This window comes from Prionailurus viverrinus, chromosome A3 (assembly GCF_022837055.1).
Source record: "Prionailurus viverrinus isolate Anna chromosome A3, UM_Priviv_1.0, whole genome shotgun sequence".
NCBI lineage: Eukaryota > Metazoa > Chordata > Mammalia > Carnivora > Felidae > Prionailurus > Prionailurus viverrinus.
The window spans coordinates 88,615,857-88,633,437 of NC_062563.1; the positions used below are offsets into that span (position 1 = coordinate 88,615,857).

At 46.2% G+C, this 17,581-nt stretch overlaps 1 protein-coding gene across 25 annotated transcripts in view; it reads left to right on the forward strand.

Annotated features, from left to right (window-relative positions):
* Positions 1–17,581, forward strand: part of DYSF (dysferlin) — a 225,478-nt gene that overhangs the window by 30,974 nt on the left and 176,923 nt on the right. For all 25 annotated transcript variants that reach the window (XR_007150698.1, XM_047851369.1, XM_047851376.1 and 22 more), the window contains exons 2-3: positions 402–457; positions 1,385–1,476. Coding sequence is in view for 24 of the 25 variants with exons in the window: in XM_047851369.1 (XP_047707325.1) it covers positions 402–457; positions 1,385–1,476 (148 nt within the window). In the remaining variant the exon portion in view is untranslated. The remainder of the gene's footprint in view (positions 1–401; positions 458–1,384; positions 1,477–17,581) is intronic.

Here is a 17,581-nt window from a genome sequence, read left to right on the forward strand (position 1 = left end):
AAAATGTGTCAATATTTGGAAGGTCTACATAACTCAGTGAGCAGAAACCCTCCAAAGAACCAAGGCAAGATATTACAGAATCACGCATGGGTAAGATATTCATTCAAAGTACAAGACAGAACAATGGATTTCAATGTAATAGACTACAAAATGTTCATCTACCTTGTTTCAAGAAATACTACTTGTTGAATTTTTGGTGTAGTGTCAAAGAAGGATATCCACAATGATCTGAAAATTTATTAAAATACACTTTCTTTTACAACTATATATCTGGGTGGGTTTTCTTCCTAGATGTCAACCAAAACAAGACATCTCAACAGAGTCAATGTAGAAGGAGACATGATATCCAGCCAGGCATTAAAAAGATTTGTCTCTCCACTGTCCCTTTGTGTCTCTCATAGGGGTGAAGAAGAGAACCAAAGTCATCAAGAACAGTGTGAACCCCGTATGGAATGAGGTATATAAGGTTTCCATTCTCCCTCTTTTTTGCTCCACTGCCACCATCTCTGCAGTGACAATCCAGGGACTTGTGCAGGAGGTGACTTTCTCAGTGGTATTGTCAGGGAGGGGAGGGGCTGCTGGTCCAGTGTGTCAACTAAATCTGCTTGTCTCCTGGGAGGAGGGTTGATGTCATGGCCCGCCAGGGAGATAGAACCATCTCCTCTGATGTGGGTGTGGCATGGGGAGGAGTGCGATGTCTTTTGTTTCTATTCCTCTCAGCTCTAGCCATCCACACAGAACTACCAGCCAGATAGTTTAGGGGCTCTCTGGCCTGCCTCGTCTCCCTAACGCCAGCTGTTCTTCCTGCCCAAAGCCTACCTCCTCCCCACAGTCCTCCCTGATAAACCAGGACCTCTACCATCTCCCTGCACATGGCCCCCTGGTGGTCCTTTGGAAGCTCTGGATGCCTTCTGTGGATGGGGTTGGGATGCACAGGGGTACCTTTGCTCTGAAGAGAGTCCCAGGTTCTCTGGATGGGTGTTCTCCATGTGGTACTAATTCATGCTGCCCATGAGGGGCCCGGTTTCCACATGAGCACCTTGATCTTGGTCTCTGAGGACCCTGCAGGGTCACTTGATTTTCCCCAGCTGTGCTCCTGGCTTGACTTCCTGGTGATTGGTGGAATTGAGTTGGGGGAAAGGGGCCATGGGAGCCTGACCTCTTCTCTCTTCTGCTGCCTGTGGCTTTCACTGCCTCTTCTGAAGCTCTGGAACCCTGCTGTTCGTGTATTCATTCATTTACTAATTCATCTACCCACCCACCAGCATTTTTCATGGATGGCTGCTCAATGTCGTTGGGGGGGGGGGCACCAGGGTGAACCAGACACAGTCTCTTCTTCTAGGGGGCCACCAGTTAAGATGTTTTTGTCCTCTTTTTCTTCCAGGGCTTTGAATGGGACCTCAAGGGCATCCCTTTGGACCAGAGCTCTGAACTTCATGTGGTGGTCAAAGACCATGAGACAATGGGAAGGAACAGGTGAGGTGGGCAAGGGTGACTCTGTGCCCTGAAGGCACAGGTAGGTTTGTTGTGGACATAGACTCCAGAATCTGCAGCTAGTGTTTCAATTTAGCATTTATTGAAGACCTGCCTTTTGTGGGCTTGGGCCAGTGGTAGCTGTTGGGAGGGGCCTGCTTGTAGTCTCAAGAACTCAGCCAGGGGTAAATCTGAGAGCTGTGCAGGCTCCAGGGAAGGGAGATGGGCTCGAATCAGATGTGTACATGTTTGTGCAGACAGCCTGTGCCCCAGGGAGCAGAGAGGAAAAGTCTCCTAGTGTCCTGCTCTAGCCCAGGGGTGCCTGGGTGCGGCCACCTCTCCCCGCCCAGTCCAGGCTGGTGAGGGCACTGGCACACACCCCAGCAGACGGACTGGCAAAGTGAAGCTGCAGCTAGCAGGGAGTTCTCAAGGAAGGCTTCATGGAAGAGGAGGGACGTGAGGTGAGCTTTGTGGTTTAGACGCCAAAAGATAGTAAAGGTTTGTAGTGACTGCATACCTCCCTTTGGCAGGCTTTTCTCTTGTTTCATGTATGTGGTGTGGAGGGTTTCCAGGCAGGGGCAGTAGAGGAGCAAAGTTGTGGAGGCAAAAGTAGGCTCTTTACAGGCGGGCAGTGGGTCCTTTCTCCTGTTATTGAGCTCCAGGCCTTATATATGCTGGTGGTAGTGTAGGGGGGCGGGCAAGACCAACTGAGCATGCAGACTGATGGCTCTGCTCACTGCAGGGTCAGATGGTCTGAGAGATGCAGCCTGTGAGGCCCCTTAGCCTTGACTGTGAAGGTTGGGTTCAGCATCCCTGCCGGGCATGGCAGGGTACAGCTGTGTTAGGTGCTGACAGCAGTGGGTTCCTGCTCTTGGTGCCATTTACTGAAGCATCGGCTTGCTGTTTTGTGATCTGCTGACAGGGGTGCCTTTGTCTGGGAACTGGGTCAGCCAGTGTCTAAGGCCTGGGAGGCCTGGTTGTGTTACCCTGGGGTGGGAGAGGAGAGAGAGGGAAGGAGGGAGGATTGAGAGGCCTCGGGAAGGCCAACGAGGGTCTCAGGCTGCAAAACACCTGGAACGTTTGAAATCTTAAGAAGCTTGGAAGAAAACCCAACTGCCACAGTCTCTCTGTGGCTCTGCTGGTCATGGGTGAGGGCATGGTATGTGCGGGGAGGGTAGGTGCACTTTCATTGGGACCTCTACCCCATCTGCATGGGGGGCAGGGGCTGGAATCAGTTCATGCTAATGTACCCCAACACATTCTGTGGAGAAAATGCAGCCTCTAATAAGTGTGATTGGTGGATCTGCAGGTGCGGGAGGGAGTAACGCTGAGCACAGGACAGTCCTGGAAGGCTTTCTGGAAGAGGGCCTCACAGACTGACTCTAAGGCTTTGGGGGGTGAAGAAGGGAGGGCATTCCAGCATTTGGGTATGGCAGACAGTCAGGCCAAGGCCTCACAGGTGGGACTCAGTCACATGACACATGCGGTCCAGTGAGGAGGGAGCCGCGGGACCCGATTGGGAGGAATTCTCAGATACTAGGCTGAGGATAATAATAGCAAAAGCACAACAGCTGATGTTTACCAAGGGCTGAGCTGAGTGTCTGGCCCTGTGCTGAGTCTTTATAATACAAGATCTTTTTTTAATCAGTTGGGTACTACTGTTACAATGATAGTCATTACAGGGGGAGACTGTGGCTTTGAGAGATGGGGTGCTTTTCTTAGAGGCTGGTGATGGCAGAACTATTCTTTTTTTAAATTAAAAAAAATGTTTATTTTTGAGAGAGAGAGCACACACAATCAGGGGAGAGAAAGGGGGACAGAGGATCTGAAGCGGGCTCCATGTTGACAGCATGAGCCTGATGTGGGCTCAAACTCCCAAACTGTGAGATTACAGTCTGATGATCACAGTCTGAAGTTGGACACCCAACTGACTGAGCCACCCAGGCGCCCCTGGCAGAGCTATTCTTGAAAGCAGGTCTGCAGCATGCTCGTAGTCACTGAGTCAGAGGCTCCTAGAAGGCCCCGGCCAGTGCTGGACCCTTCTGGAGAGTTCCATTCCCTCATGATGCTGGAGTTGAGAGAGCTTAGTGAGGCAAAGGTGGGACGGTCTGGTTACTGCAAGACACGCGGGAGGAAATGCATGTTTCATTTTTGTGATCATATTCAGCATTTTACAGGCCCTGTAGGGAGATTTCTGAGATCATGAAGGAGACCTGAGAGCAGGGGATGTGAAGATATTTTTTATCAATTCAAGGGCCAGGTTGGGTGGCACGAGGCCAGTGCCCCACATGGTGGCCCGGCTCTACAGCACCCTGGGGCCTTCTCGTTGGCCCCTCTGTGTGTCCTCTAGCTCCTAGGGGGAAGCCGGCTCCCTGAACCAGTTTACTACAGGGCCAGGGCTAGAAATCAGTTCCTCAAATATCAATTTGCAGAATTGCTAATTCTCAAAACTTCCCAATTTGCTAGAAACTTCTTATACTTGCATGTAGGTTTTGAGTTTTCCAAACGTGTCTTAATTTTGTAGTTGTAGCAGTTAAAAATTAAATTTGAATTAAACTAAATTTAAATTTAAACTTATATTCGTACACATCTGAAGAATTTCAGAGATTGCCCAAACCACATGGTCATGTGTGGAAATAGTGGAATTCTGGCTTCCTTATAACAGCCAGTGGGGTATGCAGCCTCCATAGCAGTTCACCAGACTGTAAGGTGCCTAAGGGTGAAGCTGTTGGAGGGGCATTTGGTACTGCTGTGTTTCCCCTCATGACTGTTGGCAGTTTGGGGTGGCCTTGACTGGTCTGCTGGCCTGGAGTGGGAACTCAGGGAGCCTCCATGCCTCAGGACAGGAATGGAGGCTGGGAGCCTCTTGGCTACTCAACACCCACCCACCCTGAGCCCAAGGGACCCCAGAGCCAACTATGGGGCCGGGCCAACTTTGTGTTGATAAAACCAGGTTTGAAATGCAGAGAAAGGGAAACTCCACTCCTATGGATAGGAGACGCTCTTGAAAGCCCAGTTGGAGGTCCTGGACTCCTGTCTCAGGCTGCACTGAACAACTTCTTGTTTGCTCTGGGCTTCTCAGAGGGACGCTGCAGAGGTGTCGACCCTGATCCCTGACTGGCTGTTCTGACCACTGGGATGTTCGGCCTAGAGGTTCCTAATCCGAGCAACACAATAGCATCACCTACAGCTTTTATCTATATCCGTGCCTTGTGGGTGTCGTTACAAAGCCCCAGGTATTAGGTATTTCTACTGTGCAGCCCAGGGTGAGAGCCATTCATCTCAGTCCAGACCAGTGCCGCCTGACAGAACTTTCTGGGATGATGGAAATGTTCTGTGTTGGCTGGTATAACTGAGGAACTGAACCTTAAATTTTATTTACTTTTAATCAGTTTAAATTTAATGTTTATTTATTTTAAAAAGTTTTTTTTAACATTTATTCATTTTTGAGAGGCAGAGACACAGAGCACAAATGGGGGACAGGCAGAGAGAGAGGGAGACACAAAATCCAAAGCAGGCTCCAGGCTCTGAGCTATCAGCACAGAGCCTGACGCGAGGCTTGAACCCACAAACTGTGAGATCATGACCTGAGCCAAAGTCGGATGCTCAACTGACTGAGCCACCCAGGTGCCTCTATTTATTTATTTCTTAGAGAGAGAGAGAGAGAGAGAGAGAGAGAGAGAGAGAGTGTGTGTGTGTGTGTGTGTGTGTGTGTGAGTGGGGGAGGGGCAGAGAGAGAGGGAGACAGGATCCAAAACCCATTCTGTGCTGCAGCAGAGAGGCCCCCCCCCCACCATTGGTGTGGGGCTCATAGTGGCTACAGTGTTGGACAGTGTAGCTCTAGAGTTTTACAAAAGTGTTCCTGCCCTGGTTGCATATTAGCATGATGTGGGAGCTGTAAAAGAGATCAGTATCTGGGCTCCACAGCAAATTCTGGAGTGGGGTGCAGGCCTCAGCGCTTCTTGTAACTGCTCAGGGGAGGCCAGTGTGCACTCAAGGTTGAACTGGCACTTCTGTAAGGAAGTACTCTGAATTAAAAAAAAATTTTTTTTTAATGTTTATTTTTGAGAGAGAGAGAGAGACAGAAAGAGAGAAAGAGAGACAGAGTGTGAGCAGGGAGGGGCAGAGAGAGAGGGAGACACAGAATCCAAAGTAGGTTCCAGGCTCTGAGCTGTCAGCACAGAGCCCGATGTGGGGCTCGAACCCATGAGCCGTGAGACCATGACCTGAGCCAAAGTCGGATGCCTAACTGACTGAGCTACCCAGACGCCCCTAAAGTACTCTCAATTTTTTCATGGATTAGCTAGGAAAGAAATATAAACTGTCACTCTTGTAATAGTGTATGTGTGTAATTATTGGTGGAAATAGTCACCACAAAATACTTATGGCTAAAACCACACATGGGTAGAATCGCGAAGGGAATGTAAAAGGGAATGAAGAATCCTGTTGGTAACTGTAAACACTGACCTGGGAAAATGGGCCATAATAGAAGTAATTCTGTAGGAGAAAACTCAAAATAGGAAGGAGCTATATTCGATAGAGCTTGATGTGAACCAAAGGATTGAAAAAAAAAAGTCTTTGAGCCAAATCTGAGTTTGGGAAATTTAAACAGAAAATAGTTGTTACCATTGACACTAATTTCAGTCAAATAGAAATAAAGATTGAAGGAAAAGGAAATAGTTAATTGCACTGTATAGAAAGTACATCAACAAATTCAATGGACTTAATTTAATTTGTTCCAGAGAATGTCTTTTCAGTGGAAATGAATTAATGTAGGTATATCTTTGATTTAAATATTTGGTAAACATGCACATGGAAGCAAAAGTCTCCATGGGGTCAGAACACCTGCCTGTCAAAAAAAATACCAGGGTCAAAACGTTCTCCACTTTGACCACAGTAGCTCATTGGCTTTAGGCCTAGCCAGCCCTGGGGTAGGGTGGCCGGATTCAACAAAGAAACATTCGGGACACCCAGTTAAGTTTGTCCCAAATATCGCATGGGATTTATTTATTTATTTATTTATTTATTTATTTATTTATTTGAGAGAGAGACAGAGAGAAGGAGCATGTGAGTGGGGGAGGGGGAGAGGGAGGGAGAGAGAACATCCTAAGCTGGCTCCATGCTCAGCACCAAGCCCGATGTGGGACTCGATCCCACAACCGTGAGATCATGACCTGAGCTGAAATCAAGAGTCAGACGCTTAACTGGCTGAGCCACCTAGGCGCCCTGCATGGGATCTACTTATAATAAAAAATTGTTCACTGTTTATCTGAAATGTCAGCTTAACAGGGAATCCTGTATTTGGTCTGGCAACTCTTTCTCAGGGTGACTATGCACCCTGCCTCCCTTTAATCAAGCAGCATAGAAGGACTCCTAACTCTACACCAAGGACTAGTTCAGAGGCACTTAACTGCATATGAAAAAGCCTTCGTTTAGGGTTTAGGATAGCATTTTCTATGCAATAGTGTGGTCTACTTGGTACCTCTTAGGGACCCGGTGACTCCGTAAAGTGGGGCATTGAGCCCCACTCAGCCCCACGCAGAGCCTTGCCTGCCCTCCCCTGCCCGTGATCTGGGTCATCAGTCATGGTGTCCATATCTGGCTGGGGGCCCACGAGGCAATTTGGGAACTTTCTTGAATGCCTGCTCCTTCTCCTCCTTCCTCTTTTGGTTGCTCCTCTTCCCATCCTTACACAGGGTTTGACATTGTGGTCCAGCAGAAGAACAGGGTCTAGTCTCAGCGCAGCTCCCTGAGCCTCTCTGTTTCTTCCTCTTCAAGGGGTGTCAAATCAAACGCACAAGCTCATCTGAGGGAAGTGCTATGAAGAGGCTGCTCCATACATGGCAGTTCCTTTTGGCACATCCTCTTTTCCGTGTCTTTCTTGTGCTGCTCTCCTGCTGCCCCAGTTCCTTCCGTTCTCACTGGCTCAACCCTTTCCCATCAAAGCCTGCTCTCAGCCAGTGATGATTTGAAAAAAGACTAATTCATACTAAAGTGTTGGTGGCAGCCCATGGCTTAATGTTTTGCTCCTCTTAGAAGCCTGGGGAATGGTGCTGTCTATGCCAGACTCTGTTTAAAAAAATTTTTTTTTAATGTTTATTTATTTTTGAGAGAGAAAGAGAGACCAAGCCCAAGCAGGGGAGGGGCAGAGAGAGAGGGCGACACAGAATCTGAAGCAGGCTCCAGGCTCTGAGCTGTCAGCACAGAGCCCGACGTGGGCTTGAACTCGTGAACTGAGAGATCACACCCTGAGCTGAAGTCAGGCTTAACTGCCTGAGCCACCCAGGCGCCCCTGCCGGACTCTGTGTAGACCAGCAAAAGAATGTTAATGGTGAGCAGCAGGCGCCACTATAGGCTTTGAGGAGATATTTTGGGAATAGTGGTCTACCTGACCTCTGTGACTATCGCTTTCAGGGCAGCCTCTGAGCCCACAGTAGGCCTTGGTGCCCTCAGGGTTTGTGTGTGTGTGTGGGTGTCCTGGGCCTCCTGGGACAATGGGCTAAGTATTGGGGAATGTGGGCATTTCCGGGGAGGAGCTGAACAAAAGTCTCAGTCCTTAACAAGAGGAGCTCAGCACAAGAATGCACAGGGGATGGCCGTGTCTGCTGGGGGAGGGGGTCTGGCCGGATGGTGCCTGTGGCCCCTACAGGGAGTGCGTTGATGCGGTGGAGGGATTTCTTCCCTGAGGGAGCAGGGGGTCTCAGGTCCCCAGCTGTGTCCACAGAGCCGAGCAGGGGAGGGGTGGTGGCATGACAATGAGGCTCAAAGCCTTCTCTCAGGGACCCCCTGTCAGTAGTGAGCCTCATCCTGACACTGTCTGCGACCTGGATTTCTCTGAACCTGCTTCCTCATCAGGATAATGGCCACAACAGTACCTACACTGCGTGGTTGTCGCGAAGCTTGAATGAGATAGTGTGTGGGTGTCAGATGCCCTACTGCGTGCTTGGCACATTGGAAGGTGTGTAGCGTGAGGGGACTGTTGGGTCCGTACAAACACACGTACACAGACCACACCGACTGAACGTACCACCCACATGCTCCTCGTGGACACAGAGTGTGCACCAACATGCCTCACACATATGTGCACACACATTCCTTAATTTATGAAAACTCACAAGAAAATTTCAAGTGTTTTTTTTATAAGCAAAAGTAACCTCCATTCTTAAAGAGCTATAAAGGAAGAGGTGCAAGTTTTCCCAGCCTTCCCCCCATCTGCTGCTTCCCTTCCCTCCAGTGTGTCTGTTGTTGACAATTTGGCGCATGTCTTTCTCTGCTTTTCCTAAGCCTGTGCAAACATCAGTTTACATACATGTGTATGCATGTTCTTAAACAAAAATGAAATCATGCCATACATACTGGTCTACACCCTGCTTTTTGTCAATTCATCATGGACCCTTTCCCAGGTCAGTATGTATTGACCAGCCCCATTTTAAATGGTTGTGTGGTATTTCACAGGGTGGGCACCCCATAATTTATCCCACCGTATCCTTACTGGCTGGGATTCAGTTTCTTTCTCATTTCTTTCCTGCCCCTTCAGTGGATATCTTTATTCAAATTGCTTTATGTCCTTAGATTATTTTTTTCTTTAAAATAGATCCTTAAAAGTGGGATTACTGGATCAAAGGATATGAACATATAACATTTTCATAAATTCTGCCAAACTACTTTTCAAAAATGTGTTCTAATTATGTCTACCAACAGTGTAAAAAAAGGTGCCTGTCAATTTTTATTTTTGCTTAGTGCCATGGTAGGGGGAGAAAAGTATCTTATAAACTGTGTGTGTGTGTGTGTGTGTGTGTGTGTGTGTGTGTGTGTGTTTAAGATTTTATTTTTAAATAATCTCTATACCCATTGGGGGAGTCGAACTCACAAGCCCTATATCAAGATCGAGAGTCACATGGTTTCTTTCTACTGACTGAACCAGCCAGGTGCCCCTAAACTATTTTCTTGACTACTTGTGAAGTTGGGCATCTTTTCATGTATTTTATTGTCCATTTATACTTCTTCTTCTGTCAATTTCCTATCGTTATATTTTGAATTGCTTGCTTTTTTCTTACTAATTCATAGCAGTTTGTGTGTTTGGGGTCCTATTGGGAATATTAACTCTCCATCTGTGTTATGTGTGGAGGGTTTTTTCTCCCTGCTGACAAATGTCATTCCCATCTAGGAATAGACACTCACCCAGATGTGTGTGTGTGCACTAAGACATTTAAAGAGGCAGAGTGGCGGTTTGCTGTTGCTAGAAGTTGGGGAAAGTAAGCCTAAGTTCAGCCTCTGGGTTTCATTAGGCTGGTTTGCAGCCCCCCGCCCTTTCTGGAATATTTATTTGGGAGGCAGGAATATTTACAGTTCACCACCTCATTGTTTTCAGCATACTCGGAAGTGTTGACCGTTCCCTTATATTCCAAGGATTTTTATAACTATAGATTCCAGGACATCCCTGAGTTTCAGAATAGTTTTTCTTTTTTTGTTGTTTTTTTGTTTTTTTGTTTTTTTCTGGATTGAAGTGGAAAACTATTTAGTCACCTTTGGGCAGTCCCTGGGGAATCAGATACCGGGGGGAAGGCTGCCAGAGACCAGGGGTGGGAATGTCCGGCTGTCCCTCATTTCCTGCTCCTCATTGCCAGGCACGAATGGCTGAGGGCTGAAGGGGGCACAGATCACAGCTGTCTCCTCACAGGGATCTTAAATCTCCCCGGAGTGTGTTCGTGTGTGCGTGTTTGTGTGCATCCTGCCAGAACAGGGAGTCTGACTTTCCTGTCACGCCTGATTCATTGAATCTGGTGAGAGGAAGGTGCAGCTGAGTCAGTGATGAGCGGATTTGAATTGTCATGTATGTATTTTTAGTTGACATGTCCTTTTCTTAGTTTAATTTTTTTTTTTTCAACGTTTATTTATTTTTGGGACAGAAAGAGACAGAGCATGAATGGGGGAGGGGCAGAGAGAGAGGAGACACAGAATCGGAAACAGGCTCCAGGCTCTGAGCCATCAGCCCAGAGCCTGACGCGGGGCTCGAACTCACGGACCGCAAGATCGTGACCTGGCTGAAGTCGGACGCTTAACCGACTGCGCCACCCAGGCGCCCCCTTTTCTTAGTTTAAAAGATAAAAAAATGAGAAACTGACATATGGAAACACTTCTGGAGTTTTTTTAAGAAACAATTTTGAACTTACAAAAAAGTTGCAAAAATAGAACAAAGAAGGGGGCCTGGGTGGCTCAGTTAAGTGTCCCACTCTTAATTTCGGCTTAGGTCATGATCTCGCCGTTCATGGGATTGAGCCCCGTATCAGGCTCTGAGCTGACATCGAGGAGCCTGCTTTGGATTCTCTCTCTCCCTCTCTCTCTGCCCCTCCCCTGCTTGTGCACACACACTCTCTCTCAAAATAAATAAACTTAAAAAAATATCAATATCACTGATTAACATTCTACTCCATTTGCTTTATAATATTCTCTCTCCTCTGCCTCCTTCTCGTTTTCTTCCTTCCTTTTTCTCTGTCTCTCATTTGAGGGTAAGTTACATTCATCATGGTCCTCTATCCCTAAATACTTCAGGGTATATTTCCTAAGAAATGTGTAAAATATATTTTTAAGAATTTAAAAATGGGGATTAAGAATAGGGATATTCTTTTACATAATCACACTGTAGTTACCAACTTCAGTAAACTTAACACGGCTGCCATACTTCATCTAATTCACCGTTCATCTTCTGTCCTATCAATTGACCAAATAATGCCTTTTATAGCAAGTCCCCCTCCCCCTCTTTCTCAGTATGGGATCCAGTCTAGACTCTCATATTGAATTTAGTTGTTGTATTTCACCAGCCTTCTTTTTTTTTTAAATGTATTTAATTTATTTATTTTTATTTTTTTATTTTTTTAAAGATTTTATTTTATTATATTATATATTTTTATTTTATTTATTTATTTTTCAATATATGAAGTTTATTGTCAAATTGGTTTCCATACAACACCCAGTGCTCATCCCCAAAGGTGCCCTCCCCAATACCCATCACCCACCCTCTCCTCCCTCCCACCCCCCATCAACCCTCAGTTTGTTCTCAGTTTTTAAGAGTCTCTTATGCTTTGGCTCTCTCACACTCTAACCTCTTTTTTTTTTTTTTTCCTTCCCCTCCCCCATGGGTTTCTGTTAAGTTTCTCAGGATCCACCTAAGAGTGAAACCATATGGTATCTGTCTTTCTCTGTGTGGCTTATTTCACTTAGCATCACACTCTCCAGTTCCATCCATGTTGCTACAAAGGGCCATATTTCATTCTTTCTCATTGCCACGTAGTACTCCATTGTGTATATAAACCACAATTTCTTTATCCATTTATCAGTTGATGGACATTTAGGCTCTTTCCATAATTTGGCTATTGTTGAGAGTGCTGCTATAAACATTGGGGCTCAAGTGCCCCTATGCATCAGTACTCCTGTATCCCTTGGGTAAATTCCTAGCAGTGCTATTGCTGGGTCATAGGGTAGGTCTATTTTTAATTTTTTGAGGAACCTCCACACTGTTTTCCAGAGTGGCTGCACCAGTTTGCATTCCCACCAACAGTGCAAGAGGGTTCCCGTTTCTCCACATCCTCTCCAGCATCTATAGTCTCCTGATTTGTTCATTTTGGCCACTCTGACTGGCGTGAGGTGATATCTGAGTGTGGTTTTGATTTGTATTTCCCTGATGAGGAGTGACGTTGAGCATCTTTTCATCTGCCTGTTGGCCATCCGGATGTCTTCTTTAGAGAAGTGTCTATTCATGTTTCCTGCCCATTTCTTCACTGGATTATTTGGTTTTTGTGTGTGGAGTTTGGTGAGCTCTTTATAGATTTTGGATACTAGCCCTTTGTCCGATATGTCATTTGCAAATATCTTTTCCCATTCCGTCAGTTGCCTTTTAGTTTTGTTGATTGTTTCCTTTGTAGTGCAGAAGCTTTTTATCTTCATGAGGTTCCAATAGTTCATTTTTGCTTTTAATTCCCTTGTCTTTGGGGATGTGTCAAGTAAGAAATTGCTACGGCTGAGGTCAGAGAGGTCTTTTCCTGCTTTCTCCTCTAGGGTCACCAGCCTTCTTTAATCTGGAACATTTCCCACAGCCTTCGTCTTTTACAACAACTTACATTTTTGAATAATATAATACACCAGTTTTTTGTTAATTGAATGTTCTTCATTTGAAGTTTGTCTCATGTTTTTCTCATGGTTAGATTTGTTACTAATTTCTGGCCAGAGTACTTTGCGGGTGTGTTGATCTGTCTCAGGTTCTAGAAGCACAAGATGCCCCTCATTGGAGATGTTCATTTTGATCACTTGTCAAGGTGGTGTCTGATTTTTCCATTGCATATTTACTGCTCTTTTCCCCGCTTTGAAGTCTCATTTTTTTAAATATATTTTTTCTTTATTTTATTTTAATTTTTTTAAACATTTATTTATTTTTGAGACAGAGAGAGACAGAGCATGAACAGGGGAGGGTCAGAGAGAGGGAGACACAGAATCTGAAACAGGCTCCAGGCTCCGAGCTGTCAGCACAGAGCCCGACACGGGGCTCGAACTCACGGACCTCGAAATCATGACCCCAGCCGAAGTCGGCCGCCCAACCGACTGAGCCACCCAGGCACCCCTCTTTATTTTATTTTAGAAAGAGTGAGCAAGCGAGTAGGGGAGAAGGGCAGAAGGAGAGAGAGAGAATCTCAAGCAGGTCCACACTTAGCATGGAGCCCAATGTGGATCTTGATCCCACAACCCTGTCTCAAAGAGTCAGATATTCAACTGACTAATCCACCCAGGTGCCACCCTCCTCCCGAAGTCTTTTAAGAGACACGTTTAGACCCTGCAAATATCCTGTGCCTCATCAAAATGTGCCCCTAAATTTAGCGTCCACAGAAAAAGGCCTGAGGTTTTTAAATGAAATTATTTAGATTTCTCTGTGTTTCATTAGAATAAACTCACTTGGCCACTTTAATTTATAGCCTCCCACTTAGGGCTCAGATTTGGAGGCCATTACCCTGTAGTTCTTCTCCCATCTCTGATAGGATAGTAGCCTCACTGGGTGATGAGTCTGGGAACTAGTTCCTTTTCCTTGGAGGAAAAATGTGTGCCCTGTCAATGTGTAAACTGCCTGGACCTCTCCCTCCTCCCCCGTGCCAATTCCTGATTTCTCTTTCACTCTGTGGGATGGCAGCAGTGATTTCAGCCCTCGCATTTCTCCTGCTGCCACATTCCAATGGCTCCAGAACATAGCACTGCCAAGAGGGATGGCCAGGTCTGGGGAGGAAAACAGAGACTTGTTTCTATTAGTAGGCTGCAGGGGGCGGGGGGCGGGGGGAGATAGGGATGTGGGGGGGGGTATTCCTTCCCATCTGCCAGTTTCTGCACACAGAGCTGGCTCTCAGGCAGCTGGTGCAGGACCCCCAGGCCCCTCCTTGCCTCATATGACCTCTGCTGAATCCTGTCTGCCACAAGTGGCCACTGGTTGGTATCAGTGCCAGTGCCAGTGCTCCTGAGCACCTGGCATCGCTGGCTTCCTGTAGGCCTCTGGGCCCTAGAGTCTGTGCCTCAGTCTTGACCTCTGGATGTGGTGGGTCTCCCTGAGGGTCTGGGCCCTCCTCCCCTAGGCCTCCTGAATAAAGCCACCTCTCCTCCAACTCTATGGAAGAATGAATGAAGAGTGGCCATAAGGGTTTCCTATGATCAAGCCTGAGACCCAGCCTACCTCCCCAGGAAGTCTGACCTCCCCAGGCTGGCCTCCCAGAGCAGTTCTGTGCTGCCCACTCTGGGGCAGCCTGCTCCTTAGGGGTGGGGACAGGCAGCTGGCTGTGCTGCCTCCAGCCTCTCCTCCTAGAGGAGTGGGGGCTTGTGAAGCCACCCAGTTCCTCCAAAGGACTGGTTCCAAGGCCTATGACAGGGGTGGGAGGTGGGGGCGTTTCAAGGTCCAGAAAGTTATTAAGGGAGGAAATAACAAGCAGTCCCTCCTGGCCCAGGTCTCCCTGCCTCCGGAGGTGCCTGGGCTGGCAGGGGTGGGGCCGGCACTTCCCTCTGCATTTCCTCCCATTGTTCCTGCCCCACTTCCGGGAATTCTCCGGGGCGGAGGGTTGGCTGGCCTGGTGCCAGAAAGGGAGGCCTTGGAGGCCAGGCCTTGCCCTTGCAGCAGGCTCCAGGGCTCCCTTCCAGTAGCATGTCTGCACCACCAAGCCTGCCACCCCCTCCGCTCCCACTGTCCGCTCTGCCTTTCCGTTCCCCAGGTGACCCCTCAGGGATGTGGGGACTTGAGTTCTAGGGCAGGCTCTGCCATCCACCTGCTGAAGCCAGTCTGTCTGCTCTGCTGCCTGGAGGGAAGTGTGACTCTGATGCCATGGATTCACAGGTCTTTTACACCGACTGTCTTGTCTTTTTTGAGATTGCCTGGGTCCAGATGTAACCCAACTAACTAACATGAGTTTGCTCCTCAGTGAGTCACATATAGAAATTGCAGCTGGTAGAGTTGTTGCACAAAGGAAACTTTCTTTGCAGCAAATAAAGATCATGGGGAATAACTTCCAAAGCCATGACTTCCCTAGCAAGGGGTGAATGGGTTCCTTCTATTTAAAATCTTTAGACAGGGCATGAGGACAGTCATGCACCTTAAGGAAATATGCCTGTACTTACATTGTATGTTATGTAAATGAGGTTTGTGCTCCTCCTCAGGCAGAGATTTTAGTATTATAATGAGGTAAAGGTAACTGTTAGTCACTCCATGGCTCACTCCATGGTTCATCCTCGCAGTGTAAGTGGAGAGTTAAACTCGACCTGGTCTGGGTAGTCTGGGCTACTGGAACTCTTCATCAGCGTGGTCATTATTGTTTGAGGGGTAGTTTTGGTTTCCATCATGGGATGCTATGCCAGTGGGGTCTTTTTCCTGAGTTAAGAGACAAGCTGGAAAGAAGAGCTTATAGAAAAATGTGGGACAAAGGTCATAGGGTACAAGCAGGCGAGCAGTAAAGAGCAGGTCTTGGGTTCTACCTGGTGACACTGAGGACACTTCAGTCAACACACTGGTGACGAGTGCCTTCCCCATGCTGGCCCTATAGGATGGAGACACTCCAGGAGCCCCTGCTTACGCTGTGGTACAAGCCTGCTCCATGCTGCAAAAGAATATAACACACCCCAGTCCAAATTCTAGAAAATGTGACTCCTGGCATCACGAGGAATGAATAGTAGTGAATGTCTCTCTCTTTAGCCCTTTCTTTAAAGAAATGTCAGAAAAATATTACAAAATTCCGCACAAATCAGGCTATTGCCTTGCTGGCGAAGGAACCTGTAAGGTGACCGACAGTCCACTGGTCCCAAGAATAATGGAGCTCAAGTGATTTTATTGTCTAGAAACTTATGTAAGTGGCAGTTAATTAATTAGTAATTAATTACTTTTATCGTGGTAAAATATACATAACAAAACTTACCATTTTAACTATCTTAAGTGCACAGCTCAGTGGCATTAAGCACATTCACACTGTTGTGCGACCATCACCACCATCTGTGTCCAGAACTTTTTCATCACCCCAAACTGAAGCTGTACCCACTAAATAATAACTCCCCATTCCCTCTACCCTCCTGGTAACCTCTATTTTATTTTCTTTCTTCAAAAGCTTGCTTATTCTAGGAACTTCATGCAAATGGAATCATACCGTATATATCTTTTTGTATCTGGCTTATTTCACTTAGTATAATGTCTCCAAGGTTCATCCATGTTGTCGCAGGTGCCAGAATTTCTTTCCTTTTTTGTTTGTAATTTTTTTAATGTTTATGTATTTTTGAGAGAGACAGGCACAGAGTGGGAGTGGGGGAGGGTCAGAGAGAGAGGAAGACACAGAATCCGAAGCAGGCTCCAGGCTCTGAGCTGAGAGCCCGATGTGGGGCTCGAATTCACGAATGGTGAGATCAGACCTGAGCCGAAGTTGGACACTTAACCGACTGAGCCACCCAGGCGCCCCCAGAATTCCTTTCCTTTTTAAAGGCTTAATAATATTTAATTGTATGCATGCTTTTAATTAATTAATTTTATTTTAATTTTTATTGCATTTTATTTATTCATTCATCTGTTTATTCATCTGTTGATAGATACTTGGGTTGCTTTCATTTTTTGGCGATTGTGAATAATGCTGTTATGAACATGGGTATACAAATATCTCTTTGACTTCCTGATTTCAATTCTTTGAATAGATAACCCAGAAATGGAGTTGCTGGATTCTGTGGTTTGATCCATTTTTCCTTTCCCTTTTTTTCATTCCCACCAACAAGACACAAGGATTCCAGTTTCTCCGCATCCTCACCTACCTTTGTTGTTTGCTTCTTTTTTTTCGACAGTGGCCATCCTAATGAATGTGAGGTAGTATCTCATTGTGAGCAGTTTTTTGTCTTTTTATGAATATTTTATTTTATTTTGTAAATTTAAATTTTAATTAATATACAGTGGAATATTGGTTTCAGCAGTAGAATTCAGCGATTCGTCACTTACATACAACACCCAGTGCTCATCACAAGTGCCCTTCTTAGTACCCATCACCCATCTAGCCCATCTCTCACCCACGTCCCTCCATCACCCGTCAATTTGTTCTCTATCGTTAAGAGTCTCTAGTGGTTTGTTTCCCTCTCTTTTCTTTCCCATAGCCCCCTTTCCCATATGTGCATCTGCTTTGTTTCTTAAATTCCACATATGAGTGAAATCATATGGTATTTGTTTTCTCTGATTGACTTTATTTTGCTTAGCATAACACATTCTAGCTCCTTTTGTCATTGCAAATGGCAAAATTTCATGATTTTTGATGGCTGAGTAATATTCCATTATATATATGTATATATATATGTATGTGTGTGTATATATATTATATATATAGTATATGTATGTGATGTATACAATATATATTATGTAATATATATATCACATCTTCTTTATCCATTCAACAGTGGATGGACATTTGGGCTCTCTCCATAGTTTGGCTATTGTTGATAATGCTGCTATAAATGTTGGGGTGTAGGTACCTCTTTGAATCTGTATTTTTGGGTAAATCTGTATTATGGGTAGATACCTAATAGTGCAATTACTGGATCATAGGGTAGTTCTACTGGATCATAGGAGCCT